This window comes from Monodon monoceros, unplaced genomic scaffold, assembly GCF_005190385.1.
Source record: "Monodon monoceros isolate NGI ecotype Baffin Bay Population unplaced genomic scaffold, NGI_Narwhal_1 Super_Scaffold_15, whole genome shotgun sequence".
NCBI lineage: Eukaryota > Metazoa > Chordata > Mammalia > Artiodactyla > Monodontidae > Monodon > Monodon monoceros.
Genome location: NW_021703771.1, coordinates 32,726,015 through 32,746,218, shown reverse-complemented (window position 1 = coordinate 32,746,218; position 20,204 = coordinate 32,726,015). Strand labels below are relative to the sequence as shown.

General features: G+C 35.8%; 2 protein-coding genes across 6 annotated transcripts in view; one reads left to right on the top strand and one right to left on the bottom strand.

Annotated features, from left to right (window-relative positions):
* The window catches only part of GRIK2 (glutamate ionotropic receptor kainate type subunit 2), a 630,583-nt gene that overhangs the window by 369,729 nt on the left and 240,650 nt on the right, over nt 1-20,204 (bottom strand). For all 5 annotated transcript variants that reach the window (XM_029223762.1, XM_029223766.1, XM_029223765.1 and 2 more), the window contains exon 3: nt 17,575-17,832. In XM_029223762.1, coding sequence (XP_029079595.1) covers nt 17,575-17,832 — 258 coding nt within the window. The remainder of the gene's footprint in view (nt 1-17,574; nt 17,833-20,204) is intronic.
* LOC114896340 (guanine nucleotide-binding protein G(I)/G(S)/G(O) subunit gamma-5) lies at nt 5,665-6,111 on the top strand. The gene has a single exon (XM_029224322.1). It carries the CDS (start codon nt 5,674-5,676, stop codon nt 5,878-5,880), a length of 207 nt encoding a protein of 68 aa, XP_029080155.1. The 5' UTR covers nt 5,665-5,673; the 3' UTR covers nt 5,881-6,111.

Below are 20,204 nucleotides of genomic sequence, written 5' to 3'. Positions count from 1 at the left end.
TCTTTCCTTTTTTCTCCCTTTTATTCTAAGCCATGTGCCTGACAGGGTCTTGGTGCTCCCACCGGGTGTCAGGCCTGTGCCTCTGAGGTGGGAGAGCTGAGTTCAGGACATTGGTCCACCACAGACTTCCTGGCTCCACATAGTATTAAATGGTGAAAGCTCTCCCAGAGATCTCCATCTCAATGCTAAGACCCAGCTCCACTCAATGACCAGCAAGCTACAGTGCTGCACACCCTAAGCCAAACACCTAGAAGACAGAAACACAACCCCACCCATTAGCAGAGAGGCTGCCTAAAATCATAAAAAGGTCACAGACACCCCAAGACACACCACCAGATGTGGTCCTACCCACCAGAAAGACAAGATCCAAACTCATCCAACAGAACACAGGCACTAGTCCCCTCCACCAGGAAGCCTACACAATGCACTGAAACAACCTTAGCCACTGGAGGCAGACACGAAAAACAAAGGGAACTACAAACAGGCAGCCTGCAAAAAGGAGACCCCAAACACAGTAAATTAAGCAAAATGAGAAGTCAGAGAAACACACAGCAGATGAAGGAGCAAGGTAAAAACCCACCAGACCAAACAAATGAAGAGGAAATAAGCAGTCTACCTGAAAAAGAATTCAGAGTAATGATAGTAAAGATGATCCAATATCTTGGAAATAGAATGCAGAAAATACAAGAAACATTTAACAAGAACCTAGAAGAACTAAAGAGCAAACAAACGATGATGAAAACACAATAAATGAAATTAATAATTCTCTACAAGGAATCAATAGCAGAATAACTGACACAGAAGAATGGATAAGTGACCTGGAAGATAAAATAGTGGAAATAACTACCACAGAGCAGAAAAAAGAAAAAAGAATGAAAAGAATTGAGGACAGTCTTAGAGACCTCTGGGACAACAATAAATGCACCAACATTCAAATTATTATAGGGGTCCCAGAAGAAGAAGAGAAAAAGTAAGGGACTGAGAAAATATTTGAAGATATTATAGTTGAAAACTTCCCTAATAAGGGAAAGGAAATAGTCAAGAAAGTCTAGGAAGTGCAGTGAGTCCCATACAGGATAAATCCAAGAGAAACATGCCAAGGCACATATTAATAAACTATCAAAAATTAAATACAAGGAAAAAATATTACAAGCAGCAAGGGAAAAACAACAAGTAACACATAAGGGAATCCCCATAAGGTTAAGAGCTGATCTTTCAGCAGAAACTCTGCAAGCCAGAAGGGAGTGGCAGGACATATTTAAAGTGATGAAAGAGAAAAACCTACAACCAAGATTACTCTGCCCAGCAAGGATCTCATTCAGATTTGATGGAGAAATTAAAAGCTTTATAGACAAGCAAAAGCTAAGAGAATTCAGCACCACCAAACCAGCTTTACAAAAAATGCTAAAGGAACTTCCCTAGGCAGGAAACACAAGAAAAGTAAAAGACCTATGATAACAAACCCAATACAGTCAACAAAATGATAATAGGAACATACATATCTATAATTACCTTAAATGTAAATGGATTAAATGCTCCAAGCAAAAGACACAGACTGGATGAATGGATACAAAAACAAGACCAGTATATATGCTGTCTACAAGAGACCCACTTAGGACCTAGGGACACATCTCCTGAAAATGAGGAGATGGAAAAAGATATTCCGTGCAAATGGAAATCAAAAGAAAGCTGGAGCAGCAATTTTCATATCACACAAAATAGACTTTAAAATAAAGACTATTACAAGAGACAACGAAGGACACTACATAACGATCAAGGGATCAATCCAAGAAGAAGATATAACAAGTGTAAATATTTATGCACCCAACACAGGAGCACCTCAGTACATAAGGCAAATGCTAACAGCCATAAAATGGGAAATCGACAATAACACAATCATAGTAGGGGACTTTAACACGCCACTTTCACCAATGGACAGATCACCCAAAATGAAAACAAATAAGGAAACACAGCTTTAAATGATACATTAAACAAGATGGACTTAATTGATATTTATAGATATTCCATCCCAAAACAACAGAATATACTTTCTTCTCAAGTGCTTATGGAACATTCTCCAGGATAGATCGTATCTTGGGTCAAATCAAGATACAAATCAAGCCTTGGTAAATTTAAGAAAATTGAAATCGAATCAAGCATGTTTTCTGACCTCAACCTATGGGACTAGATATCAATTACAGGAAAAAAATCTGTAAAAAATACGAACACATGGAGGCTGAACAATAAACTACTTAATAACCAAGAGATCACTGAAGAAATCAAAGTGGAAATCAAAAAATCCCTAGAAACAAATGATAATGAAAACACTATGACCCAAAACCTATGGGATGCAGGAAAAGCAGTTCTAAGGGGGAAGTTTATAAAAATACAATCCTACCTCAAGAAACATCTCAAATAAACAACCTAACTTTACACCTAAAGCAATTAGAGAAACAAGAACCAAAAAATCCCAAAGTTAGCAGAAGGAAAGAAATCATAAAGATCAGATCAGAAATAAATGAAAAAGAAATGAAGGAAACAATAGCAAAGATCAATAAAGCTAAAAGCTGGTTCTTTGAGAAGATAAACAAAATTGATAAATTATTAGCCAGATAAATCAAGAAAACAAGTGAGAAGACTCAAATCAATAGAATTAGAAATGAAAAAGAAGAAGTAACAACTGACACTGCAGAAATACAAAGGATCACGAGAGATTACTACAAGCAACTCTATGTCAATAAAATAGACAACCTGGAAGAAATGGACACAGTCTTAGAAAAGCACAACCTTCCTAGACTGAATCAGGAAGAAATAAACAGACCAATCACAAGCACTGAAATTGTGACTGTGTTTAAAAATCTTCCAACAAACAGAAGACCAGGACCAGATGCCTTTACAGGAGAATTCTATGAAACATTTAGAGAAGAGATAACACCTGTCCTTCTCAAACTCTTCCAAAATATAGCAGAGGGAGGAACACTCCCAAACTCATTCTACGAGGCCACCATCACCCTGATACCAAAACCAGACAAAGATGTCACAAAGAAAGAAAACTACAGGCCAATATCACTGATGAACATGATGCAAAACTCCTCAACAAAATACTAGCAAACAGAATCCAACAGCACGTTAAAAGGATCATACACCATGATCAAGTGGGGTTTATCCCAGGAATGCAAGGATTCTTCAATATACACAAATCAATCAATGTGATAAACCATATTAACAAATTGAAGGAGAAAAACCATACGATCATCACAATAGAGGCAGAAAAACTTTTGACAAAATTCAACACCCATTTATGATAAAAACCCTCCAGAAAGTAGGCATAGAGGGAACTTACCTCAACATAATAAAGGCCATATAAGACAAATCCACAGCCAACATCATTCTCAAAGGTGAAAAACTGAAACCATTTCCTCTAAGATCAGGAACAAGACAAGGTTGTCCATTCTCATCACTAGTATTCAACATAGTGTGGGAAGTTTTAGCCAGCCACAGCAATCAGAGAAGAAAAAGAAATAAAAGGAATCCAAATCGGAAAGGAAGAAATAAAGCTGTCACTGTTTGCAGATGACATGACACTATACATAGAAAATCCTAAAGCTTCTACCAGAAAACTACTAGAGCTAATCAATGAATTTGGTAAAGTAGCAGGATACAAAACTAATGCACAGAAATCTCTTGCATTCCTATACACTAATGATGAAAAATATGAACGAGAAATTAAGGAAACACTCCGATTTAGCACTGCAACAAAAAGAATAAAATACCTAGGAATAAACCTACCTAAGGATGCAAAAGACCTGTATGCAGAAAACTATAAGACACCGATGAAAGAAATTAAAGGAGATACAAACAGATGGAGAGATATACCATGTTCTTGGATTGGAAGAATCAACATTGTGAAAGTAATGATAAGACCCAAAGCTATCTACAGATTCAATGCAATCCCTATCAAACTACCAATGGCATTTTTCACAGAACTAAAACAAAAAATTTCACAATTTGTATGGAAACACAAAACACCCTGAATAGCCAAAGCAATCTTGAGAAAGAAAAACGGAGCTGGACCGAATCAGGCTCCCAGACTTCAGACTATACTGCAAAGCTACAGTAATCAAGACAGTATGGTACTGGCACACAAACAGAAATATAGATCAATGGAACAGGATAGAAAGCCCAGAGATAAAACCACACACATATTGTCACCTTATTTTTGATAAAGGGGGCAAGAATACAATGGAGAAAAGACTGCCTCTTCAATAAGTGGTGCTGGGATAACCGGACAGCTACATGTAAAAGAATGAAAGTAGAGCACTCCCTAACACCATACACAAAAATAAACTCAAAATGGATTAAAGACCTAAATGTAAGGCCAGACACTATAAAACTCTTAGAGGAAAACATAGGCAGAACACTCTATGACCTAAATCACAGCAAGATCCTTTTTGACCCACCTCCTAGAGAAAGGGAAATAAAAACAAAAATAAACAAATGGGACCTAATGAAACTTCAAAGCTTTTGCACAGCAAAGGAAACCATAAACAAGATGAAAAGACAGCCCTCAGAACGGGAGAAAATATTTGCAAATGAAGCAACTGACAAAGGATTAATCTCCAAAATTTACAAGCATCTCATGCAGCTCAGTATCATAAAAACAAACAACCCAATCCAAAAATGGGCAGAAAACCTAAATAGACATTTCTTCAAAGAAGATATATAGATTGCCAACAAACACATGAAAGGATGCTCAGCATCACTAATCATTAGAGAAATGCAAATCCAAACTATAATGAGGTATCATCTCACAACAGTGAGAATGGTCATCATCAAAAAATCTACAAACAATAAATGCTGGAGAGAGTGTGGAGAAACGTGAACCCTCTTGCACTGTTGGTGGGAATGTAAATTGATACAGCCACTATAGAGAACTGTATGTAGGTTCCTTAAAAAACTAAAAATAGAACTACCATATGACCCAGCAAACCCACTACTGGGCATATAACCTGAGAAAACCATAATTCAAAAAGACAAGTGAACCACAATGTTCATCGCAGCTCTATTTACAATAGCCAGGACATGGAAGCAACCTAAGTGTCCATCGACAGAGGAATGGATAAAGAATATGTGACACATATATACAGGGGAATATTACTCAGCCATAAAAGGAAAAAAACTGAGTTACTTGTCGTGAGGTGAATGGACCTAGTGTCTGTCATACAGAGTGAAGTCAGTCAGAAAGAGAAAAACAAATACTGTATGCTAACACATATATATGGAATCTTTTTAAAAAAAAAATGGTTCTGACGAACCTAGGGGCAGGACAGGAATAAAGACGTATAGATAGAAAATGGACTTCAGGACACGGGGAGGTGGAAGGGTAAGCTGCGATGAAGTGAGAGAGTGGCATGGACATATATACACTACGAAATGTGAAATAGATACCTAGTGGGAAGCAGCCACATAGCACAGGGAGGTCAGCTCGGTGCTTTGTGACCACCTAGAGGGGGTGGGTTAGGGAGGGTGGGAGGGAGACACAAGAGAGAGGAGATATGCAGATATATGTATATGTATAGCTGATTCACTTTGTTATAAAGCAGAAACTAACACACCATTGTAAAGCAATTATACTCCAATAAAGATGTTAAAAAAAGAGCTCTCGCGTGCGCCATGTCTGGTTCCTCCAGCGTCGCCGCTATGAAGAAAGTGGTTCAACAACTCCGGCTGGAGGCTGGGCTCAACCGCGTGAAGGTTTCCCAGGCAGCTGCAGATTTGAAACAATTCTGTCTGCAGAATGCTCAACATGACCCTCTGCTGACTGGAGTATCTTCAAGTACAAATCCCTTCAGACCTCAGAAAGTCTGTTCCTTTTTGTAGTAAAATGCATCTTTGCAAGGTTTTTAAACCACTTTTCATAAACCGGTGAATATTCAAAGGAAAGCTAAATCTGAAGCCTGTACAAAAGCCTGTCTCTATAACATGTGCCATACTATACAAACTTCTACTTTTGTCAGTCTACCTCTCTGAATATTCATGAATTTCTGTTTCACAAGGGTAATTATTTTATATACACTGGTGGCAGCATACAATAAAATACTTAGTATAAAAAATAAAAAAGATGTTAAAAAAAATTTAATGTATCAATGTTTCTCAAAGTGTTGTCACTAGACCAGCAGCATCATGATCCCTTGCTGACTTACTAGAAAAAAACTCTCAGGCCACATCCCACAGGTACTAAATCAGGCACTGGGAGTAAAGCCAGCAGGCAATGTTTTAACACGTTTACCTAATGATTTTAATGCACACTAAAGTTTGAGAACTACTAGACTAGGTTATGCTTTTATAGGAAAAATCATCTCCCAAATCATAGCAATTTAACAGAACAAGATTATATGTCGCATAAAAGCAAAGTCTGCTGTAGATCTAAGTAATTTCTCAAGGCAGCTCTCTTTGATATTTTGGGTCAGCATTTTGGGATACTTCAAACTTATAAGCACAATTGGTATGGCAAGGAATGAGTAAGCTGGAGAATTATGTGACGGGCAATTAAATGCTTCCATCCAGAAACGAGCAACACTACTGCTCACATTTCACCAACTAAAGCAGTCCACGTGGTTACACCAAAATTCAAGGATTAAGGACCGGGCTTCCCTGGTGGCGCAGTGGTTGCGAGTCCGACTGCCGATGCAGAAGACACGGATTTGTGCCCCGGTCCGGGAGGATCCCACATGCCGCGGAGCGGCTGGGCCCGTGAGCCATGGCCGCTGAGCCTGCGCGTCCGGAGCCTGTGCTCCGCAACGGGAGAGGCCACAACAGTGAGAGGCCCATGTACCGCAAAAAAAAAAAAAAAAAAAAATTAAGGACCTTCAATCTCCTGAGGTCTAGAAGTAGAGATAACCACATACTGGTAAACATTAGTAATGCATATCACAATTAGCTATGTTTCCTTTTCCAACTGCAAGTCCCTGAGTATAAACACAGAGTTACTGAGTAATAGGAGCTGGCCTAGAAATCTCTAGTTTTAACAGTAGCCCAGGAAATCCCATTATCTGATATCAATTAAATTTAAGAACCAGTGCTTTGGATTTTAATTTTAATATCTGTTATATAATTAACTTTGTTTTATCAAATGGAAGATGATTGAATTTATAGAAATGCAAATATTTATGACAAGTAAAATAATGTCTTTGGTTATTATAAGAAGGCAAGGAGAGGTGTCTATTAGGCTTTGTATCGTCATTAGCTTCTACTAGCCAAGGATAGATTTAATACATGTTTAATGTATTTATGCAAAAATATTCATTTCTTGAGCTTCTTTTTGAATCACTGAAATATGAAGAGTAGACACTGTACCACCTCCAAATTGGAATAATTCTGAAATAATGATGTACAATTAGCCTGTCTAGAATTTGGGTGTTAACTCTTTCTTGCTTTCTCTAAATGTTTGCGTTTAGAGGACTCTGCCCCCAATTATAGTTTACATACCTTATATTAAAGCAAGATAAACATTTATACAATGTTCAGTAGGAAACAGAAAACTGTTTTAGAAGGCAGTCATGTTCACCTGATGTATAATGAGTATCTAACCTAGGTTTTAATCCATTCAGGATCTCAATTTTTAAAAAAGTGTTTCTGATACTGAACCAATTTATTTTTAATCAAGTATCCAATAAATGATCTATTACATCTTGCAGAAATGAATATATGTTAGATTTATTTCTTTTCTTCTTTCCCTGAAGTCTTGTCTCAGTTAAAAATGAATCCTATCACTATTTTATGGGTGAATGCTATGGACCATAATCACTACTAAGTAATTCATATAAAAATGAGCCTCTATGTGGAAAAGTCTCTACACTGAGTTATTTTTAAAGAAATGACATTACTATTGCAAAGAAGTAATGGAACATATACATATATAACCATATATGTACATATATACATAAACACATATAAAAAATGACAGATGTCACAAAAATCTCCTTCAATTTTCAGTTTCTTAAAAAATCCTTCTCCAAACTAAAACAAACAAAAAAAACTGCCTTACTTAGAATTCTTTATCTCTTTCTCCCTTGGTTATTTTTTACCTTCTTGCTTTTTATCTGAAATACTCTTCCTTCAGAACTCCCACGACATATTTCCTCAGCTCATTCAAGTCCTAGCTCAAATTTCGCCTTCTAAATAAGGTCTCTCCTAATAACAATCCAACTTAATATTGCAGTACTCCCTCCTTGTACTCCTTATATGCCTCCCTTGCTTTATTTCTCTCCGTAACACTTATCACATTTGATGCTATATATATACATATTTATTTTGTTATTGTTTATCACTCTACACTAGAATGCAAACTCCACAAGGCAAAGAATTTTTGTCTGTTTTGTTCACTCTTGTACTTCCAGTACCTAGAACAGCGATGACACATAGTAAATGTTTGATAATTACTTGTGAACTAAATAAAGAAATAAGTTATTAAAAAAACAAAGGAAGAAGCAAATAAATGGAGGAATTAATTATAAAATATTTAGAGCTCTTAGGTTCAGGAAATCATCACCTCTGCTAAATGGGTCATGTGAGCATGCTGAAAATTGTACTACAAAATTGATGATGAACTATTTTATCAACTAAACTCTTGCATCATACAAAGAATAGAAATACCAACTCATACAGGTAGAAGTCAGGGGAGGTTACTTCACAAGTTTACTTTGTAAGAATATTTTAAGGTACATCTGAAGGTGGTGAACAGATCACCAAATGAGACGGGCATAACAAGCTGAGAGAACAAATTGTGCACAGCAAAGAAACTTGAGATAGCAGAGCATGATTTATAATGGAGAACTACAATTATTCAAGGAAAGCTGTAGCATAAATATTGAGAGAGGAAATACCAGGGAAATAAAATCAAAGGGGCACGAGAGTGCCAATGATGAAGGCTGCATGTGTCATGCTGAAGAACTAGAACTCATTCTTCCAAGAATTGAGGAACCTCCAAACAGCTTTAAGCCTGGGCATGACATCACCACATTGTCATTTCTAAAAACACCATTTTGTCTGCATCAGAGACATGAACTTAAATAGGGTAGAGGGCAGAACATAGTCTAGGTGGTTTACGATAAAGATGTTAACTAAAACAGATGGTAGGGATGGAGGACAGAAGTAAATTTGAGAAATGTGAGATAAAAATGAGAAGTATTAAGCAATCAGTTGGAAATGAGGGAAGAGAGAAAGACAAGAATCTAGAATGACCACTAGGAATCTGGCTGGGCAACTGGATAAAGAGGGAAAGCTAGGAGAAAAAGCAAGTTTTGGAATAAAGGTGATGAGTTTGGCTTTTGTTATGCTGGGTGAGGTGTGCCTGTGGGACATCCAAGTAAAGATGATCAATGGGTGGCTGAATCTCTGAGTCTGTCACTTGCTAGAAGCAACTGAAGATGTCCAGCAGTGAGTCTACAACATACAGGCAGAGAAAGGCATGAGTCAGATGGAAGGTTTTAGGGAGAGTGAGGTAAACAAGTAGAAAACAAGAAGCCTGGGAATAAAACCTAAACAGCATCAGCTTTTAAGGAACAGAGAAAGAAAAAAGAGTTTAAGAATATGAGAAGGGGAAAAAACGGCTGAAAAGGACACAACAAGAAGAGAATGATGGCACAGAGGCCAAACAAGGAGAGTTTTAGTCTTTCACTGAAGAAGGGAGTAGTCAAAATTGTCAAGAGCATCAGAGAGATAATTTAAGTACTATCGTTCCCCTACACTGCATAGAGGAGACAGAGAAGACCAGGAAAAGGCTAAGGGAAAAGTAGTTACCAGAATGCTCACGCCAATATGTTCCAGATTTAAATATAGAAAACTGGCAGTGTTTGGTCATCACCAGGGAATTATTCTCACTTCATGATTTTTTTCTTTCCCAACAAAGGCAAATACTACTGATCATTGAAGTCTGGTACAAGTCCTGCTTCTTCTATTTCTTTACATATGTATTTATTTCACTACCTGCAGAAATATGAATTGTATGATTGTTGTGGATTAAAAATTTTATTTTTGTCTTTTAGGGTTGGCAATATTTTAAAGATTTTAAAACTTAGAGAAATAATTACTTCTATGAATATGTTTAAAAATACTGTCGAGTAATCAAAATTTAAGTAATAATATTACAAATGATTTTGAGGCTTGCTTAAATGGAAATAAAGAACCTATGTCCAGGCAAAACCAACATGGTGGAAACACTAATACATCAAGCTATGTAATCAAATATATCCTAATAATTAGGTTTAACTCATAATTGCTAAGTGTATTTCCACTTGGAATTAGAGAACTTGAAGCTATTTCCACTTGGGATTAGAGAACTTGAAGGTTTGCACTTAGAACATATAACATATAATCATCTTAGATCCAAATTACCCCACTCCTTTAAATAAAATTAAAATTATTTGGTTATATGTTTTATAACACAAAAGTTGTTATATTATTCAAAAGTTAGTATCTTCTAGAAATATATTTTTTCACATCAACTTCTATTGAATTATTTTATTTATCCTATTTAAATATAGGTGCAAAATAAAATAAAGTAATTTTTTACTCTTACTAACTCCAAAAGCACACACAGATGTATCTAGAACATAGTCTATAAATAGAATTCATTCAAGTTAATAAAGTTAGTAAAGAAATCATTTCTGCTTTTGCTTAGGATAAAGGCCCTGGCCTTTTTTTCTTTTTCGTACCATGGAAATTAATCAAAGCTAAGTTTGTTAAATATTAATATCTAAAAGAAAATACTGATTTTCCTTCATAAATTAAAAAAAAATTTACATTCTCTCCCCTAAATTCTTATCATGTCTATATTCATCTCCACGACTGCCTACTCACTAGCATAACTCTGAATTTTCTTGACCTACCATGACCTAGTTTTTTGTCAATTGTCTTCATTTCCTCATATCACAAAGGAGTCCAAATGGAGAGCAGAGAAAAATGCCACTGGGAGCGTTATATGCCCATACTAAATTCCTACTTTTCAAGACGGATTTCCACCTCCAACACCACTGGATGATTCTGAGGTGCTTCAAGATTAATGTGTTAAGAACCAGATTTATTATACCCTTTCCCACATTTCTTTTTCTTGTTTTCCTTTTTAGTAAATGTGTCATTGATGAGTAACCCAGACCAGAAACATACAGATCATCCTTACTGTCTCTGTCTCCATCACTTCTCCACTTATTTACTTACTAAGTCCTACAATTTGTATCTCCTAAATCTTCCTAGAATTCTCTGCTTCAAAATCATTCTATCAAAACCTCTTTAATTGAGACTATTATCTTGTTTTCAACTTGACTAATTCAGAAATTCTCTTGCTTCTGGTCTTGTCCTATTCCTTACCGTATCTCAATAGCCTCAATGCATTCTCCACACTGGTGTCAGAGAACCTTTACCAAAATCGTTCTGATTGCGTCATTCCTGTTCTTAAAGTAAAATAATGACAACAAAATGAACCAAATCAAAACACAATAACTACCATTATATCACGGTATTTAACAAAGTGGTTTCTGCAGTTTACTGCCTTGGGTCAAAACCCAGACCTTCCTTTTACTTGCTATGAAAGCTTGGGCAAATTATCTCAACTCTCTGCATCTAAATAGTCTCATATTTTAAAAAGTGGGACCAATAACGATTCCTTTTTCTTAGAGTATAGTAAGGAATAAATGGCACATAGCCCATGCCATTTCTATTATTGAGAGTTTTAAGCTCCTACTATGTGGGCACCATGAGGCACTCTGCATATCTCACTCATCATGACAACAATCCCCTGATGTATATACATTATCTTCAATTTACAAATGTGTCAACTCAAGTTTTTAAAGTCAAACAACTTGCTGAAAATTACACAACAGAGCCAGGATTTCAACCCATAGTCCAGTCAGTGGATATCCCTCTCTCTATATTCTTTTCTGATTTCCTAGGAAAGGAACTGAATGGGTGTATGTCCATCCCTGAGGCACTCTACGGTGGTCTGGAAAGCAGGTTCACATCATGCAAACATGACTGGTACCGCTGTAACATGCAGATTCCAGGGCAAAGGAGCTAGTAAAAAGCTCTTTTTTATTTCTCCTACGTTGGCCTTTTATACATTCTCCCTCATCCTTCCTCAGTTTCCTTGTTTCTGATGATCAGTCGTAATGAAGTGCCTGTCGTTGCCTGACAAACCAGCTCTCAGGCATCCTCACACTTACACGTGCTACACCCTTATGCCCCTTCTCTAGTTGAAGCATTTCTACTTGTTCTTTATGATAACTTAATGATAATGGCATCCTCTCCAAATCTCTCCTCTGCCTTTACCAGGCAGCTTTAAAACATTCCCTCCCCTAAATTCTTTTCATGTCTCTATTCATCTCCTAAGCTGCCACAATATATTTTTCTTGTCTCTCTCTGCACTTGATACACTATAATAGTATCCTTCTCACATGTTCTATCTCCCCCTCACTCAACTTTGAGCACATGGAGACAAAGTTTTACCTATAATACTGTCCCTTGTGCTGAACATAGCACCTGGTATACAGAAGATGCTTGATAATGATTGTTCAAATAAGTAAATGAGTAAATATATTTTAATTGCTCTTAACATATAAGCACAATTCACTCCAGATATCTTATAAAATTTTTGAAATTATTATGTTGAATCTATTTACTCAATGGCGAGTACTAAAGAGCTACCTAACCTAAAATGACCTCTGACAGATTACTTAATCCATTGGAGCTTCTTCATCTAAACACTGGATATAATAATACCTTTTTATGCATTCATTCCTTCAATATTTATTTAGGTATTTCCATGAGCCAGGTAATACCTAGGTGCCAACGATAGAATAGTGGGCAGCCTTACGGTCCATCCTATTCAGATGTGTATTTGATTGAGTGGAAAAGTCAGCCAAGAAAAGTCATTCATAGTGTGATGAATGTTCTCATAGGGGATGGTCATGGGAGTACTGCAGTGCTATGGGGATATGTTGAGGGAGACCTATTCCAGGCTTGGGAGCTGGGGGTCAGGACGGTCTTTCTTTGTGACATCTAAGCCAGATGGTATGAATGTGTGTGTGTGTGCAAATACACACGTGCATGTGTGTGGGTGCTTAGTGGGGAGGAGGAGTTGGGGCCAGAATGAGAGAAACAGGTGGACTGGACAGTATTTTCGGAACCTGAAAGAAATTTAATGGCTCAACTTGAAAGACATAAGTGAGGGATTTAGACTCAAATATCATTGGAGAGGTACAGGGACTAGATGAAGTCAGGTCTTGTAAGCCTTCCAAAAGAGTTTTAACTTTATCCTTGGAGCAAGAGAAACTATTAATAGGACAATGGGTCAGAATTGCATTTTTAAAAATTACTTTAACTGCAGTGTGGAGACTGGATTAGTAGAGAGACTGTTAGTAATAATCCAGGTGAAAGATTTTGACTTAAGAATTAGTTAGAAAGCATGAAAGAAATGAACAGATTTGAGAGTTCATAGAGATGTAGAATTAACAAACATTAGAGCTTGATTGTGGGACTGAAGAAAGACAGGAATCAAGGAAGATGTTCAAGTTTCTGCCTTGGACTGCTGGTGGGCAGAAAAGCCAGTTACTGGAGGAAGCAAGGATAGTGAAGTGTTAACCTGTTTCCCTACAATTGTTTTGTTTCTATATAATTGTTTTGAAGATTAAGTGTAATAGTTTATATGATAGCAACTACCTCGATGCCTAGTGCACCATAGCTGCTTTCTGTAATCATTTCAATTTCCTTCTTCTCTTTTCCAAAGTTGTACCAGTAATTTAGTAGCAAAACTGGGCCTAGACTCCCAGGCTTTTGTTTACCAGTCCAGAGTTCTTTGTTAATGGACTGCTGATCTATAAACAAAGATGAAACATAGGAATTTTAAAGCAAATATTCACAACTTATCCTGGAATTGCTTACAAGCTGACAGCTATCCAACTTATTTTTAGTTTATGTTTAAAATGAATCATATGTTCCAAAATGACTGACAGAAACACAGTTTTGTTTCTGAAGCCAATTCTTTTCCATCATTTTGGACATCATTCAGAGGTATAACAGACTTTCAGGGTGTTTAAAAGCATTCATCCACGACAACAACAAATGCTAGTTATCATAAAAAATAAACAGCTCCTGTTAACACCGTTCTAAGAATTTCTCCTACTCCAGCACTATACTTCATCTACCATCCCATCTGTTTTGGGGGTGGGAACGAAGACTGGATGAAAGTATAATTATCATGTATCAAACTGGACTACACAACAAAATAGAAATGAATATAAATGGGAGGAATAGCATACATAATAAATCTGGAAAGGAAAAAAGAAACATATATAAAATGCATACTGCATCATGCAGTAAACAGCAGATACACAAATTCATAATGAAGTTATTAATGTTTATCTCATTGGGTATGAGGTGGATTTCTCTCCCATTTCAGTTCATAGTCCTAGCTGTCATCAGATTTTCTCCCACATGATCAAATAGTCATCTTGTTCACTTGGGAAGTTTACAAATTCTCTCTGTTAAGTTCTGTTATTAAAATTCCACCTTGAGGGCTTCCCTGGTGGCACAGTGGTTGAGAGTCCACCTGCTGATGCAGGGGACGCGGGTTCGTGCCCCGGTCCGGGAAGACCCCACATGCCGCGGAGCGGCTGGGCCCGTGAGCCACTGCCGCTGAGCCTGCGCGTCCGGAGCCTGGGAGAGGCCACAACAGTGAGAGGCCTGCGTACCGCAAAAAAAAAAAAAATTCCACCTTGAGACTTTTAAACATATCCAAAAATACAAAAAAAAAAAAAAAAAGCCTACTTCTATATATTTATGAATTCATTTCAAAGACGATCTTCTATCTATCTTAGAGTCGGTTCTATCCCCTAAAAAATCAAGAATAGCAAAGTTCTAAAAGTGTGTTAAATTAAAAGTAAATTAAAAGGCCAGTTACAAATGCAATTATTTCATTACAAATAATATTAAAAACATGAACAACCACATATCCCTAAATAGAAACTAGAAGCTCAAGAGGGGCCTGGAGTTTGTTTCTTTTACTGGCATATACTTACACCTGGTACTGTCCCTGGAATGTAGCAGGGGCTTAATCAATGTTTGTTGAAGTAAATATTGCATAAAATGGAGCGTTAACATGCTTTTTTCCCCTCAGAGGATTTTTAAGGCATACTTACTCTATGAATAATTCTTTAATGACTCTAGGTTAGCATTCATATTTAAATAATCAAAGACTTTTAGAATATCCAAGTATTGATGTCACCTTCAAGTGATAGTAGTGGTGAAGTTTCTTTTAAATATTAGCTTAAACTATTTTTTTTTTTTTTTGTGGTACGCGGGCCTCTCATCGCCGCGGCCTCTCGCGTTGCGGAGCACAGGCTCCGGACGCGCAGGCTCAGCGGCCACGGCCCACGGGCCCAGCCGCTCCGCGGCATGTGGGATCTTCCCGGACCGGGGCACGAACCCGCGTCCCCTGCATCGGCAGGTGGACTCCCAACCACTGCGCCACCAGGGAAGCCCTAGCTTAAACTATTTTAATAAATGTAATCTTAGGTCAAGTCTCTGTTAAAAGTATATACATCTAATTAACTATTTCTCTATTTAAATTTGTCTCAATGATATAAATATTTAGAATATTATTCAAAGCAAAAGATCAACTACATATGAAACATTACTTCACCAAACTATGATGTGACCTTGATCACAAATCCCATTATCTCTTTATTCAGTCACTCAAGAACAACATATGTGAAGTAAAAATGTCAAATACATATACATACAAACAGAATGAGGAAATGTGGTATATCATAAACATTTTGAACATCTGCCAAATTTCTTTCTACTATGAGGAGTTCTAAGATAATAAGAAATAAATATATAATATCACATGTATAACATACATATATATGTATAACATATATGTGTGTATATATACCATGTTTATGTGCATATACATAGAAGGATATGTGATATTTAGTCAGAATTCACCTGAATTATATCAGAAGAGAAAGGAGAAGTAAATAAACTATGGATTCATGCATGTGTATTCATATTTGTATATTTCTATATATGACCATCCATAAACATAAGTGGACCATTTTGTAACTGAGCATGCCCTGGAGTATCACATTACACACCCTCAGAGAAACCATTCACACAGCACCTGCCATTCATAATTTGACATATAGAACTTTACCAATGATAGAAAAGTAATGATTTGGAATATAACAATGCAATAAATTTAACAGGTCTAATTTAAGCTTAAAAACACATCAAAGGTACTTAGGTTATTTTTAAGGGCTTTTATTGTTGTATTTCTAAAGTTAAAATTTTTAACAAACATTTCACTTTTTTAAATCAAAAATGCAAAATTACACTATTAATGTGTATTTAGGCTTACTCTTTCTTATCCTAAGTTTTAAAATTTTTCAAATTATTTACATTATTTTTCCAACCCTGTAACTCCCTGTTCTCTGTTCTCTTGGGAGAGTTCCTGTCTGTCAGTTTGCAAATGGTCAATTTTATTGGCAAAGGGACTAATTTCTGCATGTAGTTCTAAATACTACATTTATAAACAAAGTGAGCTCCTGGTGTATTTGGGGAGAATTTAAATTCAAATGAATTTCAATTTTAATGTATACATAAAGGTATAGTGAAATGTTCTAGAATAAAATATTTTAAAATTCTAACAAAGAGCACTATTTAGACTAGTGATAAACATCTTAATGTGAAATTCCTTATCACTAAGTAATAATCAAAATAGTATGCAGTTCCTTTACCAATATAACTTCCAAGGAAATTAATACTTTATTTTTACTGTTTACGTTCTTATATTTCCCTGAGACTTGTTTTTATCTGATACCTCAAAATAACCATTCATATATAAAAATAATAACATACATTAAAACAAGAAAGCACAGACCACCTCTAGCCAGCAAATATTCATTTAAAGACACGGAAATAAATACAACTTAGTAAATACTATTTTCCAAGTCCCTAAGCTATATCTACATATGAACAGTTCCAAAAACTCAGAGTATTTCAAAAGGTACTTTAACGTGCTATCCAGATATAAAGGTTATTACTTTTCACACATTCTTTGCACATAAACAGCTATAGAAAATGTTAAGGCCAAAGTCTGAATTTCTTTTTTTTTTTCCTGGATTTCTTGATAAGTTTCAGTGACAGCAAGTTATGAGGCTTTACTCTGGGAAACTACCCTGAAATTAGTAGAAAAATTCTTTGAATGAATATTTCAATATTATATTTCACACTACCTCTATTCTTCATCCAATACTATGGTTCACAGTAACATCCTTCCTAGAACAAAAGTGCTTATTTTACAAATACAGAAAAAAAAGTGTATGATTTTTTCTTTGTTTGGACGTATGAAATTAGTGTTAATGTTTCATTTCAAATGTTTTCCTTCCCTTAATTAAAAAAAACACAAGAAAAGAACAAAAACAAACAAACAAAAAGAATACAGTAAGAATCTCGAATAAGTTTCAGAAAATTACCTATGTTTAAAGCATAGCCGCAAAGGCTACTGATTTTTCTTACCAGTGCTGTCATCATAGACAACTGTGACAGTTTTCCACTTGAAGAACTGCACCAAGTCCAAAATGGCACGGCTGAGTGAAGAGAAGTCTGGGTAGAGACTGACATAGAAGGAATCTTTGTTGTCTGACACCTGGTGCTTCCAGCGGGTCTGGATGTGGGGAACCCCCAGAGCATTGCAGATCGACTGCACTGCGTTTGCTGAAGAGCTGTGTGAAGGCCCGAAGATGGCAGCCACCCCAAGAGACAGCTGATCACAGGCTGAAGAGGAGATAGAAGTCTGTCAATAATGAGAGGAGAGATGCCAGTGTGCCAATATTACCACATTATTATTGTTAACCCAAAGGCATCATCTTGAAGGAAGATTTGTCTTTAATATAACATCTGCATCTAGCTGATTTTACATTTTGTCTAACTCCAAACATTTTCAGTTTGTTTCTAGGGAAACTCACCTAGACACTTACAGCTCAATGTTCAAATAATTCTACAAATGTCAAGGGAGGAGAGGAGGAAGGAGAAAGAGGGGGAATATTCTAGAATTTAAGGGGAAAGTGCTCATTTTGGAAGAATACTTCATATCGGGGAATAGTGTTCTTTCCCAAATTCACTGGTCATTCTCTACAATTTCAAATTCTTAATCAGAAGCCATTTATCTTCCACTGCCCATCCAAAAAGCTATGGCTACACATAGCTAAGTATCTGCAAATATCTGATGATATAGGTCAAGCGGTGCATACAAACACCCATACAAAACCTGACATGAGTCATAGAGGGTGATTTCATAGGGATTAATCTCATTGAGTAGGAAGAACATCAAAGTATGTAATTAAATAGATAAGTATTTAATCGTCTTTATTTATTTGGCTTTTGGATACTATAAGTCTTCTATATTGTACTGAAATACTTTTTTTAAGTTTATATTGGGTTGGCCAAAAAGTTAGTTTGGGTTTTTCTGTAACATCGTATGGAAAAACCCAGAACAAACTTTTTCACCAGTCCAATATTTACTTGTAGAAAAGTTTACTCACATCAACAATAATTACAGTAATTAAGAGAGACATAATTAAATCAGAAGGTATTCAGATGGGAATAGAAATACTGTGACGGGACTTGAAATTCTACAAGGTACACTAAAGCAACTGGTAAGTTCGGGTCTAGAAAGTCAATAGTTATTGGAAACATGAAACTCATCTTTAAATATTTGAAGATCTGGCCTGTGAAAGAGGCTAAAGTTGTTTCATTTGACTGGAAAAGGAAGAATTAGGGCAAATGTTTAGAAGTTTCTCACAAATTTTGATACAATTTAAGGGAAGTAAGAAATGGTCAAAAGTGGAAGTCTGCTCCAAGAGGCAATGGTTTGTATATCCCTGCAAATATTTCAATATGACTAAGGAGAATTGTTATTGGGATTTAGGGATCAGTTAGGTGTTCAGATTTAATTCCTCACAAATAGTTTGTGATTCTACTGTGCAAAATTTTCTGATATTTTCCTTCAGAGATTTTGCCACATAAAATACAATGTGATGGATGGATTCTTAAGCATAGAGATATTTAATAAAAAAATTTTAGTTGGAAAAAAAGTTTACACTTTCTTCAAAAATTCAATATGATATAAATAAACAATTTTTGAATATATAGATTCTTACTTTTAAAATAATGATTAGAATTCTAAATCAGTAGAAAGGTTAGAGCCTAAAGTTTTTCACTCACACAGGTTTTAATTCACATACATTGAAAATAAAAGATTTTCCTTCTCCAGATTTTTGACAAGTCACAAATCAAGAAAGTTAAAAACCACTACATTAGTTTACATAGAACTTTTTGAAGTGTGTTCAAATAAGAAATAGAGTTTTCAGGTATCAGAGGAGTCACTTAAAAGCAATGTATGATTCAAATAATAATTCAAGCTCTAGTGCATCAAAGTTTATTTATGGAGCAAAACAGTATTATCTACTAAAAGTATAAGACCATATATCACTGAAAATGTTTACATTTAGACATTTAACATATATTCTTGCCTTGGAAAAATTATTTTTTAAAAAATTTTAAGAATGTCCAAATTTATTATTTGTTATTTTGTAATTAGTCATAAATATCAGTATTACATATATATTTATTGAAGCCCCATAAGATTCAAAAACTATGTTAGATCTCTCCTTTTTATTATCTTTTATATATTGCTGTGCCCTCCAACCAGCAATAGGTTGACAAGAAAGAGTTTCACAAGACAAGTTCCAAACCTCGACATCCACCCTTTTAAACAACTCACAAAGAAACTTATTCATACACTTACTTGAGCTTTTTCAGCTTCAGGCCAAAGTCACTTAAGGAACTGGATTCCCAATAGATTTTTAATGAGTGACAAAATTTGTAAATCCTTTTTAATATTTTGAAAACGAAATGAGTTTACCACCTCATAATTTTGCTAAGATATTCGCAAGATAGTAAGCTGGCTGTTGTTAGAACATTCTAGTCCACTTTTTTTTTTAATGTTGCTACTTTGAAGTACCATTAAGAAATCTATTAATACTTTATTTTTACTGCACTCATATTCCATATTCTTTGGTCTAAATTATTTCATTTGAGACAGAGCTTCTTCTTCCTAATGGAAATAATCATGAACTATGTCAATA

Excerpts from the sequence above, each read along its gene's own strand:
- LOC114896340 (XM_029224322.1), top strand. The coding sequence starts at position 5,674 with ATGTCTGGTTCCTCCAGCGTCGCCGCTATGAAGAAAGTGGTTCAACAA.